This window comes from Oryctolagus cuniculus, chromosome 7, assembly GCF_964237555.1.
Source record: "Oryctolagus cuniculus chromosome 7, mOryCun1.1, whole genome shotgun sequence".
Classification (NCBI taxonomy): Eukaryota; Metazoa; Chordata; class Mammalia; order Lagomorpha; family Leporidae; genus Oryctolagus; species Oryctolagus cuniculus.
Genome location: NC_091438.1, coordinates 43,330,734 through 43,353,455, shown reverse-complemented (window position 1 = coordinate 43,353,455; position 22,722 = coordinate 43,330,734). Strand labels below are relative to the sequence as shown.

At 62.2% G+C, this 22,722-nt stretch overlaps 3 protein-coding genes across 5 annotated transcripts; 1 reads left to right on the top strand and 2 right to left on the bottom strand.

The window, feature by feature from the left end:
* Positions 1-465: 465 nt before the first annotated feature.
* MUC1 (mucin 1, cell surface associated) lies at positions 466-4,978 on the bottom strand. Its single transcript, XM_051858582.2, has 7 exons — positions 4,820-4,978; positions 2,581-4,256; positions 2,425-2,480; positions 2,169-2,302; positions 1,928-2,043; positions 1,696-1,845; positions 466-831 (listed from the first exon to the last, which is right to left on the bottom strand). Exons 1-7 carry the CDS (start codon positions 4,881-4,883, stop codon positions 757-759), a joined length of 2,271 nt encoding a protein of 756 aa, XP_051714542.2. The 5' UTR covers positions 4,884-4,978; the 3' UTR covers positions 466-756.
* Positions 4,979-7,304: 2,326 nt separating this feature from the next.
* Positions 7,305-17,681, bottom strand: THBS3 (thrombospondin 3). 3 transcript variants are annotated; one of them, XM_070077594.1, is made up of 23 exons: positions 16,866-17,678; positions 15,645-15,851; positions 14,879-15,135; positions 14,686-14,788; positions 14,023-14,049; positions 13,775-13,857; positions 13,628-13,679; positions 13,354-13,502; positions 12,615-12,755; positions 12,309-12,386; positions 11,877-12,029; positions 11,565-11,675; positions 11,373-11,480; positions 10,925-11,084; positions 10,507-10,625; positions 10,322-10,374; positions 9,905-10,098; positions 9,569-9,747; positions 9,408-9,456; positions 9,082-9,278; positions 8,677-8,849; positions 7,701-7,840; positions 7,305-7,614 (listed from the first exon to the last, which is right to left on the bottom strand). In XM_070077594.1, exons 1-23 carry the CDS (start codon positions 16,942-16,944, stop codon positions 7,556-7,558), a joined length of 2,871 nt encoding a protein of 956 aa, XP_069933695.1. In that variant the 5' UTR covers positions 16,945-17,678; the 3' UTR covers positions 7,305-7,555. The 3 variants fall into 3 exon arrangements, 2 of the variants coding, with proteins under 2 accessions (XP_069933695.1, XP_069933696.1); XR_011390385.1 differs by lacking the exon at positions 7,305-7,614 and adding an exon at positions 7,951-8,507 and having other exon boundaries at positions 7,736-7,840; positions 16,866-17,681; XM_070077595.1 differs by lacking the exon at positions 13,775-13,857 and having other exon boundaries at positions 13,635-13,679.
* Positions 17,682-17,753: 72 nt separating this feature from the next.
* On the top strand, positions 17,754-22,651 carry MTX1 (metaxin 1). Its single transcript, XM_008264354.4, has 8 exons — positions 17,754-18,372; positions 19,320-19,389; positions 19,511-19,590; positions 21,074-21,166; positions 21,306-21,488; positions 21,596-21,672; positions 22,069-22,223; positions 22,315-22,651. The coding sequence occupies exons 1-8, from the start codon at positions 17,848-17,850 to the stop codon at positions 22,527-22,529; spliced, it is 1,398 nt and encodes a 465-aa protein (XP_008262576.2). The 5' UTR covers positions 17,754-17,847; the 3' UTR covers positions 22,530-22,651.
* Positions 22,652-22,722: the final 71 nt, after the last annotated feature.

Genomic DNA, 22,722 nt, shown 5'->3' with positions numbered 1-22,722 from the left:
TGGGGGAGGGCAGGGCCTGGCGCCTGGGCCCGGATCTGACCCAGCCCCCGCTTATCGCAGCCGTGTTGACTCTGCGTGGTTATCGCTGCCCAAGGGTTTACTTCACACCCGGGCAAGCTAAGAATAGAGCTCCTGGGGGCACGGTGCCAGGGGGAGAGGAGGGCGCAGGCAGGCAGGCGGCTGCAGCCGGAGGGAAACCTGGGCCCTAGGTGGAGCCGTCTGCTGTCCCACCAGAGCCCGCCTCGGTTTCGTTTCCTTCTTCCTCCAGCGCCGCCAGGCATGGGCGAGAGGTGACTCCCTGCGCCACCCTGTGCCCCAGTGTCTCCTCTTCCTCCACTTTCACCTCTCAAGCAACATCTGCGCCTCCTTGTCTCCCTCCCCCGCCCCTTCACAGACTCCTTCCAGGCCCCCCTCCTCCCCAGCGCCGCCCCCCTGCCTGCCAAGGATCACAGAAGGAGGCACAGGTCAGCGCAGCAGGAGGCGCGTTTTATTCAGTCCGGATCGGATCGATCCCCATCCAGGATTTCCAAGCCAGTCCTTATGAGAGCCACCCTCCCTCCCCACCCAGGCCTGTCCCCCAGGGGCCGGGACAAGCGTCGCCAGGTGGAGATGATGGAGGGGCTTGCTGGGGCCGGAGGGCCAGCGGTGGGCAGCCCATCTGGACGGCGGCTCCCAGCGCAGAACGGTGCAGGGGCTCTGGAAGGGAGGATTCTGAGGGAGGGGCTGGCACGGCTGGCCCTGGTGAATGACATGTCCCTACAAGTTGGCAGAAGTGGCTGCCACTGCTGGATTCGTGTAAGAAAGGCCGCTACCACCGTTGCCCGCAGATACCTGGGTGGGGGGAAAAAGGGGACCAGGGTGAAGGGTAGAAGCCAGCTCCTAGGACCCCTGGATGGCACTCCAGCCTGGGCTCACTGGTCAGAGGCCTGGCCTGTTCTCAAAGGGTTAATTCGAAGTGCGCACCTGCCGGCCCCACAGGCAGCCAGGTGACTGTAAACAGGGCTGCTCCTCCCTCCTCTCCCCCTCCCTCCCTCCCAGGGCTCTAATCAGCCCCCTTGTCCCTCCCCCCTTCTCCCTCCACTCCGTTCCTTCAGCTCAAGGGGTGTGTGTGTGTATGTGTGTGTGTGTCCACAGGCGCTGGCAAAACTGGAAGAGGAAGGTCCCCAGGAGGCGGAAAATGGGGACAAGGAAAGGAAACTCCTGTCTCCTCCCCCACACTAAGTGGCTCCGCAGTCCCAGGAGGCTGCAGTAATTATTTACCAGGTCCCGTGGAGCAAGGCCAGGAGAAGAGGGAGGGGTCCTTGCTTCCTTGAGCTCCCAAGGAGCCCCTGCACCCACGACCCCCGGCCTTGTGCAATCTGCTCTGGGCGGTTGGGTCGTGAAAGAGGCACGGGTGCTGGCTCTGGCCACTGCAGCAGAAGGGCTCCCTGGGGCGCAGAGCCCCACCCATTTCACCTCTGGGCATCCCAACCAGTACCGCCCTGGTGCCAGTTCAGCCAAGCAGTGACCGTGGGCGGGAAACTGGCATTTGGGAGTTTGGGAATGCTGGTCACCACCTCCCCAGGCCCATTCCCCAGGGTCCCTCAGACCACTCTCACCAGGGTCTACACCTCCTGCCGCCTCTCACCTCTCCCAAGCTCTTTGGGTTTTTCCAAATTCCCTGCCCAGTCAAAAGCCTCAGCTTCCCATCCTCACCTCCTCATATGGGCTCCGTCTGGTGCTGCCAGGGGGCACGTAGCGGCCGTGGGTGTGGTAGGTAGGGTACTCACTCATGGGGTGGTAGGTATCCCGGGTCGGGAAGAGATCCAGCTGCCCGCAGTTCTTGCGACGGCACTGACACACGGCCTGGGGAGGCAGGTTGGTTACCTGGGCCAGGAGGGTCCTTCCACCAGCGGACTCCGGTCAAGGCCAGAGACCAAGCACTCACCAGGGCTATGAAATAGATGATGGCCAGCGCAAGCAGGACACAGACCAGCACGAGCAGGGCGATCCCCCAGCCTGGAACTCCAGACTGGGCAGAGGAGGGAGACAGAACATCACGCACTGAAAGGAAAGAGCCGTGGTCAGGACAGTGTCCCAAAGGAGACAGCCCCATGTCCTCTGCCAGCACCACGGAGAATGGCAGGGGCCCCGCACAGCGCCGGGTGCCGCTGGGGAAGCAGCCTTACCTGTGACTCTTGAAATGTTCAGGTTATACCTGGCTGCTTGCGGTATATTCTGAATAAACTGTGACTGCACCGTGACTTCATTGGTGCTGCCCTCCTGGAAGGCCAGAATCAAGTCCACCACCACGGATCCTGGCCTAGCCATGGGGAGAGAGATGACTGAGCCGCAGGCCCCAGCTCTGGCTCAGCACTGTCCCCAGCCGTGACAACAACCCCCCCCACACACACACACCCCCAGGGTCTGCACACGGAACTGTACCTGAACCTGATACCAGAGAGGCCCAGGAAGTTCTTCTGTCCATAGATCTGTGAAATCTGGGGTGAGAGGGCAGGGAGTCAGGCTTGCTGCAAAGCACCACCCCCCAGCTCCAAAGACTGCTTCAGGGGAGCCAGCAGAAGCCAGGCAGACACCCACCAGTGCCGAAACATTCCTCTGCAGCTCTTGATAGTACTTGCTGCTTGGATCCTCCAGGGAAGAATTGAACTGCAGGTTGGTGATGTAAAAAGACAGGAAGAAGAAAGACAAACCAGCAGACACCTGGGGAGCAGTGCTCTGAGTCGAAGTGGTGACAGGAGAACCCGTGCTGTGGCTGGGGCTGGGAAGGGTGGTGGGAGTGCCAGTGTGGCTGGGAACCGAAGATGGTGTGCTCAGAGTGCCAACTGGCATGGTGGTGGCCAGGGCAGAGGTGACTTCGTGGACGGGGGAGGTGGCTGAGACCGACGTGGGGCTGGTGGCCGGGGCCGAGGTGACTTCATGGACGGGGCTGGTGGCTGAGACCGACGTGGGGCTGGTGGCCGGGGCAGAGGTAACTTCGTGGACGGGGCTGGTGGCTGAGACCGACGTGGGGCTGGTGGTCAGGGCCGAGGTGACTTCATGGACGGGGCTGGTATCTGAGACCGACGTGGGGCTGGTGGCCGGGGCCGAGGTGACTTCGTGAACGGGGGAGGTGGCTGAGACCGACGTGGGGCTGGTGGCCGGGGCAGAGGTAACTTCGTGGACAGGGCTGGTGGCTGAAGCTGAGGTGACTTCATGGACGGGGGAGGTGGCGGAGACCGACGTGGGGCTGGTGGCCGGGGCAGAGGTGACTTCGTGGACGGGGGAGGTGGCTGAGACCGACGTGGGGCTGGTGGCCGGGGCAGAGGTGACTTCGTGGACGGGGCTGGTGGCTGAGACCGACGGGCTGGTGGCCGGGGCAGAGGTGACTTCGTGGACAGGGCTGGTGGCTGAGACCGACGGGCTGGTGGCTGGGGCAGAGGTGACTTCGTGGATGGGGGAGGTGGCTGAGACCGACGTGGGGCTGGTGGTCAGGGCTGAGGTGACTTCGTGGACGGGGCTGGTGGCTGAAGCTGAGGTGACTTCGTGGACGGGGCTGGTATCTGAGACTGACGTGGAGCTGGTGGCCGGGGCAGAGGTGACTTCGTGGACGGGGCTGGCGGCTGAGACCGATGGGCTGGTGGCCGGGGCAGAGGTGACTTCGTGGACGGGGCTGGTGGCTGAGACCGACGTGGGGCTGGTGGCGGGGGCAGAGGTGACTTCGTGGACAGGGCTGGTGGCTGAGACCGACGGGCTGGTGGCTGGGGCAGAGGTGACTTCGTGGATGGGGGAGGTGGCTGAGACCGACGTGGGGCTGGTGGTCAGGGCCGAGGTGACTTCGTGGACGGGGCTGGTGGCTGAAGCTGAGGTGACTTCGTGGACGGGGCTGGTATCTGAGACTGACGTGGAGCTGGTGGCTGGGGCAGAGGTAACTTCGTGGACGGGGCTGGTGGCTGAGACTGACGGGCTGGTGGCCGGGGCAGAGGTGACTTCGTGGACAGGGCTGGTGGCTGAGACCGACGGGCTGGTGGCCGGGGCAGAGGTGACTTCGTGGACGGGGGAGGTGGTTGAGACCGATGTGGGGCTGGTGGCAGGGGCAGAGGTGACTTCATGGACAGGGCTGGTGGCCAAGTCTGATGCAGGGCTTGTGGCTGGGGCAGAGGTGACTTCGTGGACGGGACTGGTGGCTGAGACCGACGTGGGGCTGGTGGCCGGGGCAGAGGTGACTTCGTGGACGGGGCTGGTGGCTGGAGACGTGGTGGAACTGACAATCTGGCCTGGAATGGCAGCAGAGCCTGAGCCAGGGCTGAGGGTGGGGAGTGAACCGCCGGTCATGCTTGCAATGCGTCTCTCAGCGGAGCCGGGCCCTGGCCTGCTTTGGAGAGCCAAGGTCTACTTTTCCGCTCTAGCTGGGGACAGAAGCCTTAAGAACCACTGGGTGGGAGGGCAAATCTAGGTGAGGGGAAAATGGAACTTCTGGCAGGAGGACTGGAGCCTGAACAGCAGCCCCAGCCCCAGGCCCGGCCCTTAGCCCTCCTGCTCTCTTTCGGCCTGCACTGCGCCCCACCCCCACCCCCCGCTAGCCTAAATCTCCATTCCTAGGACCCCTCTCCCCCAGGACCTTCACCTGCCCCTACCCTCCGGCATGGGGGGTGGGGGGTGGGGGTGGGAGTGCTTCTTCTCAGCCCATCTTTAGCCCCTCTCCTCCCAGACACAGACGGAGCCGCCCCAGTCTACCATTTCTGGCTCTGGTGGAGCCATCTGCCAGAGAATAAAACCCACAGAGGGCCCGCAAGACCACGAGACCAGGCTGACCCCCTCCCCACCTCACACCCCTCACCTGTAATCCCTGGGAGCAGTAGCAGCAAGAAGAAAGGGGACCGGATGTCCATGCCTGGTGGCATGGCGGTGGTGAGCTGGGTGGGGAGGGGGCAGGACGCACCCAGGCCGGCGCTGCGTGTGAGGTGGAGCGGCACCGGCGCCTGCCGCTTTATACCGGTCCCCCCTCCCGCCCTAGGCACAGCCGGAGCAGGTGACAGGTGATAAAGCCCCGCCCCCTCCTCCCTTCCCTACCTCCTTCTTTTTCCTCTTCCTCCTCCCCAGTCATTCCTGGGTAAGTACGTGGGCTCCAATCACTCAGCCCTCTGACGACCTGTTTGTTTTCCAAGGGGCCTCCCCCTTCCATCAGCCACTCCCTGGCTCTAGGTGGGGGGTGGGGGACAGTCTGGGACTTGGGGCCCTCTGCCTTCTAGTCTTAGCCGGAGGATTGCAGCCAAGGTGAAGAGAGAGCACACAGAAGTGGGCTGCTTCAAGGTCCTGGACAACCAAGCCTGGACGCCCACCCTTAGGGCCCCCACTCCACTTCCCCACGCTCTCTGGGTCCTTGGGAGCCGCACGGGTGCGGGGCCGAGAAGAAACCAGACGGGTTGATAATGAGTGCACCAAGTGGTAGTTTTGGACTCCCTCCCCCCAACACTTCCCGGAATAGCCCCACCCTTCTAACCCCTCCTTGTCCCGTTCCACATGCAGTTCTAGCCTGAAAACCACATTGCCCGCCCGGGCCAGACTTTCCAGTAGCCTGGGTTCCCTCCATGGCATACTGGGGGTGCGGTGTTGGGGGGAGAAATTTCCACTTAAAGACCGACGAAACCTGGGCTCCACCGAATCCTAAGGACCTTTCCAAGCCTTCGCCTGGAGCGGCAGCCCCGCCGGAGGGAGCTCCTGCCCTCTGGCGGTCACCCGTAGCCTCGCGGGGCGGCCTGCACGGCCGAGTGGCGCCCCGATCCGGAGCACTGCGGGTCGGGAGGTGCGGCCTGGGTGAGGGGTAAAGAGACGCCGCGGCGGGGGTGGGGCGCGCGGGACCCCGGCGAGAGGGGTCAGTGCCCGGGCAGAGAGGGAGGAGCGCACTGCGCGCAGCGGCGCCTGGCGGTTTCAAGACAGGGACGCGGAAGCGCATAGGGGCGGTTTGAGGAGGAAATGGAGCTAGGTGGGTGGGGTCCTCAGGTATGTGGAAGGGGCGTCGAAATGTGTGGGAGGGGACGAAGGAATGTGGGAGGGGAGCGGGTCAGGTATGGTAAGGGCAGTTTCGTATTTAGGAGGCAGAAAGTAGGCGGGGCAGCGGAACCGAATTCAGGGGCCCGAAGGATCTTCTGGGGAAGTGGGTGGTATCATTTGGGGCCGGTGGCACGTGGTGAGCAGCAGAATTCTCTGTGAAGGTGCGGGATTGGCAGGACCGGGAGGAACTTTGAAGGGCAGAAGTATTTGGGGGCAGGGAGGTCTTTGGAGCTGCAGCGGCACGTGGTGCTCAGGGCGTGAGCCCGGTGTAGCGGTACCGGGCTGTGGTCCGGGCCAACAGAAGCAGTTCGGGTTGTAGTAGGGAGACAGTCTTCGGCTCCAGCGAATACACACTGGAAAACAGGGCTTTGGAAACACTTGGGTGCGAAGCCAGATTGGAGGGGGATCCTGGACTGGAGGCGGCAAGGGACCCGACGCCCGCGCCCCGCGCCGCTCACTCTCCGAGACGCGCCTTTGTGCGGCGGGCGCGGCGCAGGGCGGAGCGGGGGGCCATACGTCAGCGCCCCCGGCCGGGAAGCCCCCCACCCGCTGCTAGAGAAAGTGCGAGTATCTAGGTGGGCGGCCCCAAACCTCAACTCCTGACGTTACCAGGCAACAGCCATTCAGCCCGGTTGCTGGGAGACGCGTCACCATGGCGACGGCTCCGCGCCGCGCGGTCGGAGTATTTAAAGAGCAAGCGCGCGCAACGCCCCGGCGTCGGAAAGCGGCCTTCCGGGGCACCGCGGTCTCCCTTGCTCCCCGCACCCCTCCCCCTTACCAGCCCCCTTCACCCTTCCGGGCCTTCAGGGAGAACCCAACTTCCCAGTGCACCCCTGGGCCTCTGGCCTGGCCAGCTTCAGACTGTGGGAAGCGGGACCCCGGGCCCCGGGCGGGCGGGAGGGACGGGACGCGGTGCAGTGTTGTTCTTTCCCCCGCCAATATTGCACTCGTCCCGGCCTCCGGCCCCCTCGGCCCCCCGGCCTCCCCCTCTCCCGAGCGGGGCAGCCCCCGCCCTTCTGGCTGTCGATCCCGGCTGATCTAAGACTGGAGTGTCGCCGCTGCCGCCGTGAGTAAGTGGGGCTGGGAGAACTTGGGTGATCTCTCAAGCCAGCACCCCGTCCTGTGCTTAACTCTGTCTGGAGCCTTCTCCACCCTTGCCCCAAACTCAGCCAAACTTTCCATTCTCCTAGCCTTTCTCTGTTACCCACTCAGATTCCTTGCTGTTCGCCACCCAACCCCGGAAAATCCCTAAAATAAGCAATGGCACTGGCTTAGAAAACAACCGGACTTTATGGCAATGGGGGTGTTGTCTTTCCTGGGTTAGTGCCTGAGTAATACCCCGTGATGATTCCCCATGCCCTGACCAGTGGGGTCACTAAGCCCTCTGTGGCTGAATTCCGTGGAGGGCCAGAGGAGGGTTTGTGGGTGCCCCGAGGGGCTGCAGCCTAGACCCCAGGGTCTCCAGGATGGACCCCAAAGCCAAAGGGTCTAAAACCAGGATTCTGAATCCGGTGACACCTCCTCACTCCCTTCCCTGGAGCAGCTGCCTCCGGAATGGCTCAAAGTCCTCGGGCACTGTGTCTGAGGAAGGGGAAACAGGGGAGTTCAGAGGCCGTGTTCTCCAGGGAGGGCACGGGGGTCAGGCTGACGTCGGTCTAGAGCCTCACCGTTGCATCGGTACTGCAGGTTGGACCAAATGATGTTTTCTTGGGAGAAGCAGAATACACCAAGACGCCCCCCTCGCATGGAGGTGTCAATGATCACCCCAGAATCCGCCACTAGCTGGGGACCCTCATAGAGCTTCACCCTGTCCAAGATAGGGGTGTGCATTGGCGCTAGAGTATTGGTGCCCCCCGGGGGGGGTCACCAGGCCCAGGGGTCCTGCTCGTCCCCAGCCCCCCCCCCCCCCCAGCTCACCAGGCCTGAGAGAGGGAGGGAGGGAGCAGAGGGAGGGAAGGGGTACTTTTCTCAGGCCTGGGGCCCCTAGCTCTTTGTCAGGCCCCTTTTGCATCTCAAAGCACCAGCCGCATTCCTAGCGAGGATTGGGTTGCCATGACGATGAGCACAATGGGCTGGGGGGTGAAGTCACCCGCTTCCCAGGCTCTAGTCCACCCCCCTTTATCCCTGCCCTGGCGCCCCACAGCCCCAGGCACCTTAAAGGGGAACCAACCCAGGTCCCTGGACTCTGGGCTCTAGTGGGTAGAGAGCCGAGTCTCTAAGAAGAACCACATCCCTTCCCCTCCCAGTTAAGCCCACCAACCTGGGACCCTTGGAGGGAAACACAGAGTTGTAGACAAAGTACTGAACTAAGAGGCCTTGTGAAGTCTTGGCCTCTTAGGTTTGCTGCTCTGTAAATGCTGGGCCTGTCTTGGTTAGGCACTTGCATGAGGCGGGCTCTGGGCTCTCCCAGGTCAGGGGCCCCAAGTGACGTGCCACCGCCACAAGATGAGCCTGGGGATGAGGCTCCCGGGGATCTGTAAAATGCATCTAGCCTGGCACCTTCCCTTCACAGAGGGGAACAGAGACTGCAGCACACAGCAGCCTCTGGGTCCTGCGACTGTGGGGAGAAGGGAGATAAAGAGAAAGGGCCACAGCCCCTGCCCGCCCCGGCCCCAGGCAGAGGGGTGATGCCCCTCTCCTCACCGGATGTAGCCGACTTGAGGCCGGTGCAGCAGCTGCCATCGATAGGAAGTCTTGTCGCGCCAGCCCACGTTTCGTGGGTCAGCCCACAGCAGCCGGACCTGGTCAGGGGTGTGGCCTGTGTGCCACAGGGCATTCCGGAGGTGCTCTCCTGGGCCCGACACTGAAGTCACTGCCTGGGGGTCATTGGCAAAGGCAGTGAGTCAGCCACCAGGATGAGTGGGGGTGGGGGGTGTGGCAAGAGATCTGGATGTGCAGGAGGCCGGGGAGAAGGCCCTGAGAGCTGCCCTCCAAGCCAGGTGTCTGGGTAGGAGGGCTCAGGGTCACGCCGGCTGTAGGGTTAAGGGGGAGAGCTGGGGGGGGGGGCTGGGAGGGGCCCAGGGTGGGCAATCTAGGCAGCTAGGTGACCTTGAGCTGCAGCCCTGGCTGAGCCACGGCCCGGAAGGGCGTGGCCTGCCAGTAGGTCTGCTCCGTCTGCTTCCACATGACCACATAGAAACGGCCGCTGTCCTGATAACTGAAGAGAAAGCCTGCGTAGTCGTCGTCAGTCACTGTGTTCACATGGAAGGTGCCTTCAAAGTCCACGCCATTGAAGGCCGTGTAGCCTGAGGAGGGGTGGGGGGAGAGGTTGGAGGCAGCGGGGTGGGGGTGGGGAAGGCCCTACTGCCTTCCCCTCTCACGCCCTGTGCTCCTGGAGGGTTGCTGATATCACAGACTGGATGTCCCGTACATACCAACCGCCAGGCCGGGGTCACTGTTCATGGTCTGAACGATTTCCATGCCCTGGGGGTGTTCAGTAAAGAAAAAGGCCCTGAGCCAGGTGCAGTGACCCCCGCCCAGGCCCCACTCTGTGGTCCGGGCTAACAGCACCCAGCCAGCCCACCGCCCTGCGTACCTGGTTAAGCACGACCCAGTTTGGGTCAATCTGAGCGTCACCCTCAGGATCCAGGACGACGGTCTGGTAGGCACGGAAATCTGTGAGGGTCACCTCTGCACTCTCGGGACACACGTCGAGGGGGTCGACCACCGCATCGTTGTCAAAGTCGTCCTCACACACGTCGCCGACGCCGTTGCCTGGGTGGAGTGAGGCCGGGCGCTCAGGAAGGCCCTGGCCCTGCCACAGCAGGCCCTCCCGCCTCCTGCTCCTGGTCCCCCACCCTGAAGGGCCAGCAGCCTCCCCTGAGCAGAGCCCTAGCGGGCCAGCGCCCCCCACCCCGGTACCCAGCCTCACCATCTGAGTCCTTCTGATTGGGATTGGGCACCAGCCGACAGTTATCGGGACCCGGAGGCACGTAATCTGGGATGCCGTCATTGTCGTCGTCCCCGTCACACTCGTCTCCTAGTCCGTCGTTGTCCGAGTCGAGCTGGGAGCTATTTGGCAGCCGTGGGCAGTTGTCCTTGGTGTCCTGATGCCCGTCGCCGTCGCTGCTCGGGACAAGGGGCATCAGGTAAAGCCTCCAAAGGCAGCCCCCGCCCCCTACAACCTGTGCCTTTGCTTAGGGGTCTGTGGCGTCTCCCCTCTTTCCACCCGACCCCGCGCAGTCAGGACAGAAGGTGCGAGTGACTTCCTGCCCGACGGGGGGTGGAGAATGAAGGCTAAATCCTGAGGAGGGTTGAAGACGCCCTTCCCTCTCGGCCCGGACCCCACCTGTCTTCATTGGTGTCACACACATCGCCCACCAGGTCGCTGTCTGCATCTGTCTGAGAGAGGGGGGCCTGTTTTCACCAACTCCCCTTGGTAGCTCTGCAGGGGGTGGCCCACTTCCCACCCACAGGGCTGGGACTTCACCCGCACACTTCCCCACCCCCGCCTGCCCTGGTCGCGCCCTGTACCTGGGTGGGGTTGCTCATCTCGGGGCAGCTGTCACAAGCGTCTCCCACCCCATCCTCATCCCTGTCTGTCTGTAGTGGGTTGGGTACTTTAGGGCAATTGTCCAGTCCGTTGGGGATGCCTTGAAGAGATGGGGGTGGCACGCAGTCATCATTAGAATGTGCTGCGCCTTCTTCTGGACCCCTGAAGGCCCCATGTTTCGCTCCCCCCTGGTCCAGGGGACAACTGTGCCTGGTCTCACCCTGTAGACCCACACCCTGCCTCACATTTGCACTCACACCTGCTGCAGGTACCCCCTCCCCCACCCCGGCCCCTGGGCCAGCCCCCACAGACAAACCTCCCACCTCCCTGCCTCACTTCCTGCCCCATGTGCAGATTCTCCCACGTCTCCCAGCCACCCCCTCAGCCCCAGGCCTGCACCGTCCCCATCCACGTCGTTGTCACAGGCGTCTCCTTCTCCGTTGCCATCTGTGTCCTTCTGGTCATTGTTGGGAACGTTGGGACAGTTGTCACAGGCATCACCAAATGAATCTGTGTCCGAGTTCTGCTGGTCCTTGTTGGGGAACAGCCGGCAGTTGTCCTGGGCAAAGCAGTGAGGGTCAGGTCTCCCCTGAATCACTGGCCATCTCACGCCAGCCATGTCCCCGGGTCCTTGTCTAAGATCACCGCCCCTGTGATGGTCCACCTGTTTGGCACAGTCCCACTCCTCCCTCAAACCTCCATGTAGTCCGCCTTGTCCTGGGCACCAGGTTATGGCTCCCTGTAGAGCTGCCAGGGGCCGAGGAGAGGCAGGACCATGGGGTGAGGGGATAAACACCAAGAGAGCAGAGGAACTAGCGAGGGAAGGGCAGTGCAGTCGGGGAGCCACCTCGACATTCTTGATCCCGTCCCCGTCAGCGTCTTCATCGCACTGGTCCCCCACACCGTCGTTGTCAGCATCTTCCTGCCCGGAGTTGGGTGTCAAGAGGCAGTTGTCCTGAAGTTGGGGGGGGGTAGGTGGATGAGTACCAGCCTGGCCCAGCCTGGGGCTCCCCACCACACTCACCCACTGCTCCTGCACCTGCTTGCAGTGTTTGTTGTTGTCCATGCAGGGCAGGGCCTGGTCCGGATAGCCGTCTATGTCTGTGTCGGGGCCGCACACGTTCCCGTTCCCTGCCCAGCCCACATTGCACTGGGCCAACACAAAAAGGCATGGGTTGGCAGCTTGAGCCAGCACCCCGGGCCCCACTGCATCCCCTGCCCCAGGCTCTACCTTCCCCACCCGCCACTTCCTGGGCCCAGGTGCACCTTTGTTCCCATAAATCCCCCCACCCCATCCCTACTGCTCTCCCAAGATTCTCCCTTTTCCTACCGAGCTGCTGGCCTCGCTCACCTGGCAGGACACTGCACCATTGCGTTCAAAGAGACAGTGAGCATGGACGTGACAGGGGCTGTGGGCTGGGCTGTGGCACGTCCGCGCGGGCAGGCAGCCATGGCTCTGGTTGCCCAGGAAACCCAGGCGGCAGGGACCACACTTGAAGGAGCCCTAAGAATTGGGAAGCAAGGTGAGCCCACCAGGCATCAGGGCCAGGCCTGCTGCACCTGCAGGGCACCTGTGGGGTGGAGGATGGGCACTCCCAGCCATGCCAGGGTTATCAGTGTCTCATGACAACCACACTTTCCAAACAAGGAAGTGAGGCTCAAAAAAAGTTAAAGAACTTCCTAGAGGTCACAGCTGGTAAGAAGCAGAAGCCAGAGTTCCAAAGCAGGTCAGGTAAACAGCTCATCTAAAGTGCTGGGGAAGGAGGAAGGGCGCCCGGCTCACCACAGTGTTGGTACAGATGGAGTTGGGGTCACAGCCGCCATTGTTGCCATCATTGCATTCATCAATGTCGTTGCAGACCTGGAGGGGCAGACTTGGGGTAGAACCAGACCCGAGCTGGGGCCCCGTGCATGCAGGAGAGGTCACTGCTGGGGTCTCAGGCCAGGAACGTTGATCGTAAGCCCCAACCCAAGCTGATGCACCGCCAGCCACATCCCAGTTACCTCAAGGCTCCCATGCCCAACCCAGAAGCACCTGGCTGCTACGAGAAGCCAGGACCCCTAGGCCCGATGCACTGCCCAACCTGACCTGCTTGCTGGCCCGGGCGTAGTCGATGCCCACACCGGACACCCGTGTGCCCTTGTACCCTCGAGGACAGGCCTCACAGTGGAAGCCGGGCATGGTGTTGACACAGCGGGAACCCGGGAAGCAGGGGTCAGCGTGAGCACACTGGGGACCAGAAGAGAAGGCGGAAGTCAGGCCTCTTCCTGGGATCCTATGGCCACCCCGACCCAGCACACTCCAGGCTAGCGACTCACTTCCCCAGCTCCCTCCAGCCTGCCTGGACATCTGGAGCCACACTTTTTTTTTTTTTTTTTTTTTTTTTTGACAGGCAGAGTGGACAGTGAGAGAGACAGAGAGAAAGGTCTTCCTTTTGCCGTTGGTTCACCCTTCAATGGCCGCCATGGCTGGCACACCGCGCTGATCTGATGGCAGGAGCCAGGTACTTATCCTGGTCTCCCATGGGGTGCAGGGCCCAAGCACTTGGGCCATCCACTGCACTCCCTGGCCACAGCAGAGAGCTGGCCTGGAAGAGGGGCAACCGGGACAGAATCCGGCGCCCCGACCAGGACTAGACCCGGTGTGCTGGTGCCGCAAGGCAGAGGATTAGCCTAGTGAGCCGCGGCGCCGGCATCTGGAGCCACACTTCTTTGCTGGACTCTGCCCTGTCCCTGACCCTGGACTCCTGCTTCCCAACACTGCCCCCGCCCTTGTGGGCCTCCCCCCAGCCTTCTCTTCTGCACACAGTGGCTTCTGCTGCCCCCACCTCATTGATGTCGGTGCAGTGGGTGCCGTTGCCCTGCAGGCCCGGGGGGCAGGGCCCACAGCGGTAGCCAGGGTACTCATACACTTCCATGCAGTCCACGCCTCGGAAGCACGGGTTGGGGCTGCAGTGGGAACGCTGTTCGTGGAAGCCTGGGGGGTGGGCACAGTCAGAGCCACCCAGGAGTCACCGTTTGAATCACCAGAAGCAGAGGCTGAAGCCACAGGGTGGGGAGCACGGTGGTGCCGTCTGGAGCCCGCCCTGCTCTCCCACTCACCGCACACCTGACACTCCATGATGGTGTTTCGGATCAGGGACATCTCCTTCACCTGGCAGGCAGAGGGCAGGGAGGAGTCAGCTGGTACCCACCACACACACACCCCGCCCCCGGAATCAGCCCCGCCCTCCCCTGGCCCATGCACACCTGGTCTCGGATGTCATCCCGCAGCTCCACCAGGATCTGGTTGAAGAGGGTGAGCTGGGTGACCAGCGCTTTGGTTTGCTCCCCTGTCAGGGCCCAGGGTCGGGGAGAGGCTCAGAACCAGGGGGTCAGCACCGGCCCCTCCCTGGGCATTAGGCTGGCACTAACTGAAGAGGACCTGGTTTCAGGCCGCTGCTGACACCTGGGGCCTGCTCCGCCCCCTCACCCCTTCCACCTTGAGGCCAACTTACCTAGAATGGAGTGCAGGGCGTTGGCCACTAGAGAGGACAAGAAAACAGGGTGGGCTGGTGAGGAGGAGGTTGGGATGGGGGGCTGGAGCCTCAATGAATGGGGTTTTGTTGGGGGGGCACAGGTGATGGACAAGCAGCACGAGGTGAGGGACCCTCTAAGGGGGTCGCCCCACAGGAGATCAAAACTTAGTCCCAGTTCCCTGGCAGTGGCAGAAGGCCCAAATGAAAGGCCACCAAAAACAAAGCCAAGGCTTCCCTTCAAAGGTCTCTGTTCCTTGAAGTATGTAGAAGTATCTTCTGTGGACAGGGAGCTCCGAGCATCCTCAGAGAGAAAACCAAGGGGAGAGAAAAGACCCGAGACCAAGCCATGATCTCCTTGCCCCCTCCCCCGAGGTCCTCAGTTTCATTCCTCTGTGGACTGTTCCCATTCTCTAGCCACCCTGGCGGGCAGGATAACCTGAATGGGGAGATTCTTCCTGACCCACATCTGCTGGGATAGCTACGCTGGAGATCACAGAGGCAGAGGCACAGGGTCCAGGGTGACCGGGCAGGAAGCCGTCAGGAACAGGCAGACCGAAGCACTGGGTGTTGCAGGGGGAGGGGAGGCCAGAGGCTAGGAGTCACCAAAGACCACCGTGTCAGCTAACAGAAGACTCACGTTACCTGCACTGTGGATGGACTCGTCCCCTTGGAATGGACATTCGCTCAGGGCACCTACCCGGGCCATGGAACCGCCCAGGATAAGTTTCATAGACTCCACGAAGCCCTAGGGGGAGGGGGAGAGCGGCAAAGGTGGGGCTCTCCCCTGCTGGTGCCAACTCTGCCTCCCCAGACGCTCCGGGGGCTTCCTACTCACCTGCATCCTTAGATAAGCCTTCTGTCCAGTCCTAATCTCCAGCCCACTGACCTCCGCGGGGGGGATGGGAGCCAGTGCTGGAAGACCAGCGTGTTGGTCTCCCAGTCTGCAGTCCACATAGAGCTGCAGGCCAGGACTGGGTCGGGACGGACCTCGGAGACGCAGGAGAGCTGTGTGCGTGCGCCCGTCGGCCAGGCCTGCTTGCTGTAGGTTCACTGCGTGGACCTTGCCATCCTCACGCTGGTACCGCACCAGCACTGCCCAGGAGGGGAGGTCAGTATGGGCCCTGCCCCCCACCCCGTCTCCCAGTGAGCCTTGGATCCACTCTTCTGGATACCACGTCCCTAAGGGTCGCTGCCCCCGATTGAGCTTTGGGCCCCTCAGCACCTCACACAATAGGTACAACCAGTGGTTCTCCGGCTGCTTTACAGACTAGGGCTTTGGCAGGCTTCAGTGGCACCAGAGCACTCCATCCTCTCCTAGGTGGCAGTGGGTTCTGTGCCCACCACACTGTCCCAGGGACGAGCTTCACCCTCCCTCCAGGCATCCCCCAGGGACAACCTCTCATCCCTGCAGATGGCAACCTCACCCTATCTTGGGGGGGGGGGCACCAGGCCTCCTGAGATGCCCCGTGGTGCTTGGGCACAGCCAGATGGGGTCATGGTCCCTAGCGGGAGCCAAGGAAAACAAGAGGCACCTAGGAGGGGGGCTGAGGGGACGTGCTCAAGGGGGCACCGCTGTGGGACAGGAGTTGCCCACCAGTCACCTTTGTTAATCTTGCCCACGACAGAGGCCTCCAGCCATCGTGTGTTGTCTTGGCGAGAGTAGAGGCCAAAGAGGACGCCACCCTGCTTGGGGGGCAGGCGGAAGGTGGACAAGAGGTAGATGTCCCCAGCAGTGAGTAGGGCTGTCCGGATCTTCTCTGCCACAGCCACCATCTGCCGGGACTCGCCCACAGTCAGCAGGTCGATCACTGGCCAGGCAGAGGTTATCAAAGTCAGAGAAAGGGGTTGAAAGCTAAGGCCTGCTGTCCCGATGCACCCTTAGGGGCGGGGCATTCCTAATCACCCCCACCCCCAGGCAGTGGTAGTCTCCACCTCCGGAGGACACATATGTGTCCCTGGATTTACCTCATTACTGCCTCTGCTATACCACTCGGAACCTGCAGGTCTGAGGCTCACTTGGACACACAGAAACAGCACCCCCACAAACTCAAGATGCCCCCACCAGGTGGCGCAAGGGAGATGCTGTGCTGATCCCAGGCAGGAGTGGCACCTGGTGCCCGCGGGTAGAAGTGGGAGGCAACGTCTCTTTCCACCGCTGGGTTTGGCTCCTACACCCTAGTGCCCATCCTCCCCCACTGGGGGCTCAGCACACTAGCTCTGGATAAGAACAGCTGCCCGCTGAGGTCTCCGACACCCCCCCCCCCCACCGTCTGGGCTCTCGCTTATGGGAATGTGGGACCCAGCTCCTCGGCCTCCTGTGTCCTGGCCAATCTGTGGTTTCCCCTCCAGCCAGGAAAGAATCTGTGCCTGTGTCATCTGCTCCAGTTACCTCTCCCACACCCAGGCCCATCCCATCCCATCCCACCAGACCTCCGGGAGCGCCCAGACCACTCTGTCCCCACCCCCGCCCCGAACTGCAGCAGCCAGCAGCCCCGGGGTGGGGGGTAAAGCCCGGGGACCTACTGCTGTCTCAGACCTTGGGGTGCCTACACCACTCCAGCCAGGAAGCCCTAGCATCCAGCTCGAGTCTCCAGCCCTGGCCTCAGGCCTGACCCTGGCTAGTTCCCACTCACCCACCAGTCCCTGTGCCCACTCCCTCCACCAGGCTATCTTGTCAGGAACTCCAGGCAGAGGAACCCTGCTCCAGCTCAATTTCAGGACTGGCCCCATCTCCCCTTGCTCACATGTTCCCTGCTACCTGAGCTGTAAATAGGTACACAGGGGAGGAGGCCGAGAGGGGTCTAAGATGTGGACAGGCTTACCCTGCAGGTCCTGACTGGCAGATGCGAAAGAGCAAAGCAGGAGAAGAGCCAAGGCCCCCCGAAGTTCCTGCGTCTCCATGCCGCTCGGCCGGCTCACTACCCCTGGCAGACAGGCGGCTGGGAGGGGAAAAGGCTAGGCGGAGAGCCGGAGCGGGGGGCGGAGGGACGGAGGGGGGAGTCGAAGGGGGGGCCAGAAGGCGGGTGAGGGGGGGCTGAAACAAAGAGCTGCCAATCACCCTGGAGGCATCACCAGCGCCGGGAGCCCAGGGTACTGGGAAAGTCTTGGAGGCCTCCTTGCCTCTCCCGGCCCCTCCCTAATGGTCCTCTCCCCAGGTGCCTTCCTCTCCCCGGTCATCCCGTTGTTGGGGCCTCAACACAGCACGACCAAAGGCTACTGTTTTCTGCAACACACAGGCAGGGAAGGCAGGAACCCCTGGCATGGGCAGTGGCAGACGGCGGGCATTATTCCACAGTTGGCAGGCAAGGATGCCAAGGGAGGGGCTGCAACTAGCTCACTGTAGTGCCCGGAGGATGCCCACACGGCATGAAGCTGGCCCCTCGGCGGAGCGGGAGCGACTGCTCTTTGTTAGGGTGGGGGTCCCCCGGCATGTGCAGCTTCCTCCATTTTCCCTCATTCCTAGGAAAACTTGGGAGTCTGGAAGCGTCCGAAGAGTCTGAAACTGCGGCCAGGTCGGTGAGGTCGAAGGGAAGAAATCAGGAAAAGAGGAAACGGACACCAGGGACAGGAGTAGAAAACCAGGGGGACACGCCAGACGCCCAAGGGCGAACAGGCCGTGACCCGGATGAAGCGGAGGGGCGCCTGAGTTCCCGTTGCCAAGGCAACGGCCCGCGAGCCCCACCTCCCCTCCCCCACGCAGGCCCCAGCCCGGCCTCGGCTCCGGCCGCCGCCACCGCCCCTGTTTTGTTTCCATGGCGACAGGCGGCGCGGGGCCCGCTCCAAACATAACGCGCTCTGGAAAACATGCGGCTCGGAGGACCCCCCCGCAGTCCCCGCTCGGGGCCGAGCCCTGAGGGGCCCCGGAGCAGTCCTGGCCACGTGCACTTTGGCAAGAGCCCCCAGGGCCAGCCCAGACGCGCCAGAGACCCCTCTCCAAGGCCCGCCGCGCCTCCGGGGCTTCGGGGCTCCGCTCGGCCGAGGCGTCGCGACTCTCCGAGGCGCGCCTGGCCAGCAGCCCTGCCCCTCGGCGGCGGCCGCCTCTGGATGGGCCGGCGGCCGCCCAGCCCCGAAGCTCGCGGCCCCGCCCCGCGCCGGCCGGCCGCGTCCCCAGCCCAGAAAAGCCGTGCCTCCCCCGGGGCCTCCCCAGGCCCCCAGCCCGGAGCCGCCAGAGGGGCGGCGGGGGGCGGGCCGGCGCAGGGGAGGGCAGACGCGTACAGGGAGGTGCTTCCGGGACAGAGGGCGGGCAAGATGGCGGCGCCCATGGAGCTGTTCTGCTGGTCAGGGGGCTGGGGGCTGCCTTCAGTGGACCTGGACAGCCTGGCCGTACTGGTGAGGGGTGGCGCCGGCGCCCTCTGGGGCGCTCTGGAGGACTGGGGAGGGGACCCGAACTAGCCAAGCATCCGAACTGTGCCGGGCCGCCTCAGCACGGGCGCAGTCGGGGAAACTGAGGCAGTGAGCCTGGCCGTACTGGCCGCCGCTCTGTGCTAAGTGCTCAATGCCTTAGTTTCCTTAGCTTCGTGCAGCGCTGGAAAGAGACCTGGTCGGGTTTCAAGGGATGGGTGCTGGTCCTTGCTCTTCCATATAGTGGCTGTGTGACCTTGGGGCCATGTCGCTTCTCCCTGGGCGCTGTTCCTGCGCCCGGATGTTTACCCAACTGGACAATCTCAGGAATCTCCTTCGGCTTTGCATTCCAGTGTTTTCAGCACCCCCTTCCTTCTCATTGAACAGGATTTACTGAGCCTATTGTTTGTCGGACAGGACAGCCCACAGCCAGGCCCTCTGTAGAAGGAACTTTGGAATCAGACTTAGTTCTTGTCATTCATTGTCTACTTGACTTACAAAGTATCTAAAAGGTTTTAAACAAACAATAGACATTGCTTTGCAAAGATGACTGAGACTCGGCCCCTCCCCTTGAGTTATCCGAAAGCTGGATGTGAAAGCAAATAAATGTGATAAAATGTTTAGGTGGAAGTAGGAACACGTAGAGACCTCCAAAGAAGGGCACTGTCAGTGCTTCCGAGGACAGGGGTGCCTCGGAGGGGAGGAGGGGAGACGGACGGAAGAGTTTTCCTGGCTGACCGGTAGTCATGGAAGGATCCATCTCTCTCTGAGTCGTTTGTTGACCATTTTGTGAAACAGGAATGGTAATATCGGATTGTTTTTTGGTACTAAGGTAGCATGGCCTAGGAGATAGTCAGTACATGTTATATCCCTTCTTGATTCCCCCACCGGGGCGATAGCCCTGATCTCTCTGCTTTCTGCTTCCTTCCCTGCAGACCTATGCCAGATTTACTGGTGCTCCACTCAAGGTACACAAGATCACCAACCCCTGGCGGAGCCCTTCAGGTACCCAGCATCCCTGGGGGGTGAGGAAGAGAGTGTTACAAGGGGAGGTGCAGGAATGTGGTACTAATATGTCTGAGAGGAAGGTAAAGTTCTGGTGAGCATACTTCTTTCTCCATGTCAGGAACCCTGCCTGCCCTTCGAACCAGTCATGGAGAGGTCATTTCCGTATCACACAAGATCATCACCCACCTTCGAAAAGAGGTAGGTAGCTTGGATAGAGGGACTGCTAGTGAAAGCACTTCATTTGGTTCAATGCAACACGTTATTTATTGGGCACCAGATGTTGCCAAGGTGGATGGAAGTGACCCAGAGCGTGCAGGAGCACACGTTCTGATGAGGAAGACACACACAGTGTCACTGTGGTGAGGTAAAGCTCTATGGTGGGCATCCGGGGCGCTGAGCCTTCTGCCTGCCAGGCTTAGGCAGATGACACGCGGAGTAGAAAGGAGAGGACAGCAGTCGACTCTGATGAGGCCCTTAAAGGTGAGACTGGAGAGGAACTTCTCAGGGCCACTTCCCTGTTTCGGGGACCAGGTTGGGCTGGTCATAGGGCTCGGGATGCACAAAGCTTGGAGACGGGTTGGCGGAGTTCCAAGTGTGTTGCAACAAGAGTGGGGAGGCCTAAGCTGTGCTCAGCACCCTGTCATTGACTAGATAATCTTGGACAAGTCATTTAACTGCTCAGAGTCGGCTCCTAAATTGTAAAACTGGGCCACTTAGCTGGCGCACTTCCCGAGGGTTCTCCTAGCATTCACAGTCTGGCTCCAGGAGGGAATGCCGTGTCAGAAATGGCTCAGACCCCCTTCCTCACGTCTGTCCCAAAGGTGAAGGCACTGGGGTGGTAAGAGAGAGGCCTGGAGAAATGGGATCCTGGTCAGAGCTACAGCTCCTGGCAGGGCCGGCACCACTGCCCTGAACCCTTACGTATGAACAGAACTTTTCCAGTGTGCAAAGTATTTTCTTCTGAATTAGTTCCTAACAGTCCTGTTACTGGAGAGAATTATCCCCATTCTGTTTCATGGGGGAGGAATTTAAGGATCATGCTCAAGAGGCTATTTGGGGAAAAAGGTTACTGAGGATATGGGAAGGGGGTGCTGAGGATCAGAGCCTGGAGCCAGGGAAGGTAGGGCAGCCCGAGACCTGGGGGTGCGAGTGGAATGTGTGTGCGGTGGCAGCGCCTGGGCCATGGAATGAAGTGGAAGAAGTGGCCAAGAGCGGGGCACTGAAGGAACAAGCCAGGGGGTCCTGGGCGTGGGTTTGCTAGGTCCAGGGTGTGTGCGGATGGCGTCTCCTGGTTCCTGAGGCGTGGACCGAGGCCCAACCTGCATCTGAGCTCTGATCTGCTAACTCTGTGGTGTCTGGATCGGGGAAGTTACTGTTAGAAAGTTGCCGTCCGCAGGCGTGCTGCCAGCTTTCCGTGGAAACTCTGGGAGCTGCTCCTAGTTTGCGGCCGGGCCTTCCTTCCTCCCCCCAGTGGGCACAGGACCTTGACGGCCAGCGGGCTCCAAGGTCCAGGCTTTGTGCCAACAGCAACAGGCTACTGGCTGGGCCCAGGCGAGGGGGCCTCGGTGGGCAGAGCTCCTCGCTGTACCTCTGCTACACTCAGGGCCTGGCGGGGCGGGGAGGTGGGCACCATCTCCCGTCCCTGGGGGAGTGCCCCCCTGAATGTCTATTTCCTCCACAGAAGTACAATGCCGATTATGATCTGTCAGCCCGACAGGGGGCAGACACCTTGGCCTTCATGTCTCTGTTGGAGGAGAAGCTGCTACCCGTGCTGGTGAGTGTGCCCAGCCCTCCGAGCGTCCGTGGCCAGCAGGGCCGGGGCCCAGGCTCACAGCAGCATGGGGGTCGGACTCCCACCCGAGCTAAGCAGGTGTGCTGCCTCAGACCCGCCTCTTCCTGCCTACCCAATGCAGATACATACTTTTTGGATAGACGCCAAGAACTATGTGGAAGTGACACGGAAGTGGTACGCGGAGGCTATGCCCTTCCCCCTCAACTTCTTCCTGCCCGGCCGCATGCAGCGGCAGTACATGGAGCGGCTGCAGCTGCTGTGCGGGGGGCACAGGCCTGAGAACGAGGAAGAGCTGGAGAAGGAGGTAGCTCAGGGACAGCGGCCGTCGTGTGAGATGGGCCCCAGGATGATGGCCGGGGGGGAGGCGGCCCCGCTCCCGCGGCTGCAGGCCTACCTGTGTCCTGTCTACAGCTGTACCAGGAGGCTCGCGAATGCCTGACCCTCCTCTCTCAGCGCCTGGGCTCCCAGAAGTTCTTCTTTGGAGATGCGTGAGTCTGACTCCAAGAGGGTCATGAGGGGCTTGGAGGAAGATACAGGTTCCCACGTAGCGGCCAGGGCTGGGGTGGGCTCCTGCTCTGGTGACAGTGGGGCTGTGTGTGCGGTCAGAGCCTCCTCGGTGGTACTGCAGGGTGGGATGGGAGGGCAGCCAGGCGCAGGAGGGGCCTGCAAGGCTGCAGGACACTCAATGTGCCCTTTATGCAACCCTGGGATAGAGCCCCATTCAGAGCCAGGCTGGCGCCACCTGGGGAACCCTCCCCGCCAGGTCCAGGACGGCGTGTCCTGTCCTCCTGTGGCGACCCTCTGCTGCCCAGAGCCCACCTCCCAGGGCGGGCGCTCCTGCAGCCCAGCGCTCCTGCCCCATGCCACCCTTCTCTCTGCTCCAGCCCTGCTTCCCTGGACGCCTTTGTCTTCAGCCACTTGGCCCTGCTGCTGCAGGCAAAGCTGCCCAGCGGGAAACTGCAGGCCCACTTGCGGGGCCTCCACAACCTCTGTGCCTACTGCACCCACATCCTCAGCCTCTACTTCCCCTGGGATGGAGGTAAGGGCCAGCTGGGCATCCAGTCCGGGGGAGGATGGGCAGGGCCCCAGGAGCAAGCATCGCCAATCCACCCTGTATCCTTGCCCCTCAGCTGAGGCGCCACCACCACGCCAGGCACCAGCAGGCCCAGAGACTGAGGAGGAGCCATACGGGCGTCGAAACCAGATCCTGTCTGTGCTGGCGGGGCTGGCGGCCATGGTGGGCTACGCCCTGCTCAGCGGCATCGTCTCCATCCAGCGGGCAACACCTGCCCGCGCCCCAGGCACCCAGGCCCTGGGCCTGGCTGAGGAGGATGAAGAGGAGTGACTTCCCCGCGTGCTCCCAGGACTGATTTTTCTACTGTCATGCATTCCAGAGGCCCCGCGCCTCCCCATTGTTGGTGCAGCCAGACACGGGTGCTGCCCCCAGAATAAAGCTGCTCACACCGACTGGTATCAAATATCCTCTCCTTTGAGGGCTACCGTTTTCTCTGGCTTTGGCCAGAAAAGGCAGAGAGGCA

What these genes read in the sequence shown, in the direction of transcription:
- MUC1 (XM_051858582.2), bottom strand. Translation starts at nt 4,883, where the DNA reads ATGCCACCAGGCATGGACATCCGGTCCCCTTTCTTCTTGCTGCTACTG. An exon ending in GAACATTTCAAGAGTCACAG is followed by an intron (nt 2,044 to 2,168) that starts GTAAGGCTGCTT and finishes CTTTCCTTTCAG; the next exon opens with TGCGTGATGTTCTGTCTCCC. An exon ending in GACGGAGCCCATATGAGGAG is followed by an intron (nt 832 to 1,695) that starts GTGAGGATGGGA and finishes CCCCCCACCCAG; the next exon opens with GTATCTGCGGGCAACGGTGG.
- THBS3 (XM_070077594.1), bottom strand. Translation starts at nt 16,944, where the DNA reads ATGGAGACGCAGGAACTTCGGGGGGCCTTGGCTCTTCTCCTGCTTTGC. An exon ending in CGAGTCCATCCACAGTGCAG is followed by an intron (nt 14,050 to 14,685) that starts GTAACGTGAGTC and finishes TGTCCTCTCTAG; the next exon opens with TGGCCAACGCCCTGCACTCC. An exon ending in GGGATGACATCCGAGACCAG is followed by an intron (nt 13,680 to 13,774) that starts GTGTGCATGGGC and finishes TCTGCCTGCCAG; the next exon opens with GTGAAGGAGATGTCCCTGAT.
- MTX1 (XM_008264354.4), top strand. Translation starts at nt 17,848, where the DNA reads ATGCGGCTCGGAGGACCCCCCCGCAGTCCCCGCTCGGGGCCGAGCCCT. An exon ending in CCCCTGGCGGAGCCCTTCAG is followed by an intron (nt 19,390 to 19,510) that starts GTACCCAGCATC and finishes TCTCCATGTCAG; the next exon opens with GAACCCTGCCTGCCCTTCGA. An exon ending in AAGTTCTTCTTTGGAGATGC is followed by an intron (nt 21,673 to 22,068) that starts GTGAGTCTGACT and finishes TCTCTGCTCCAG; the next exon opens with CCCTGCTTCCCTGGACGCCT.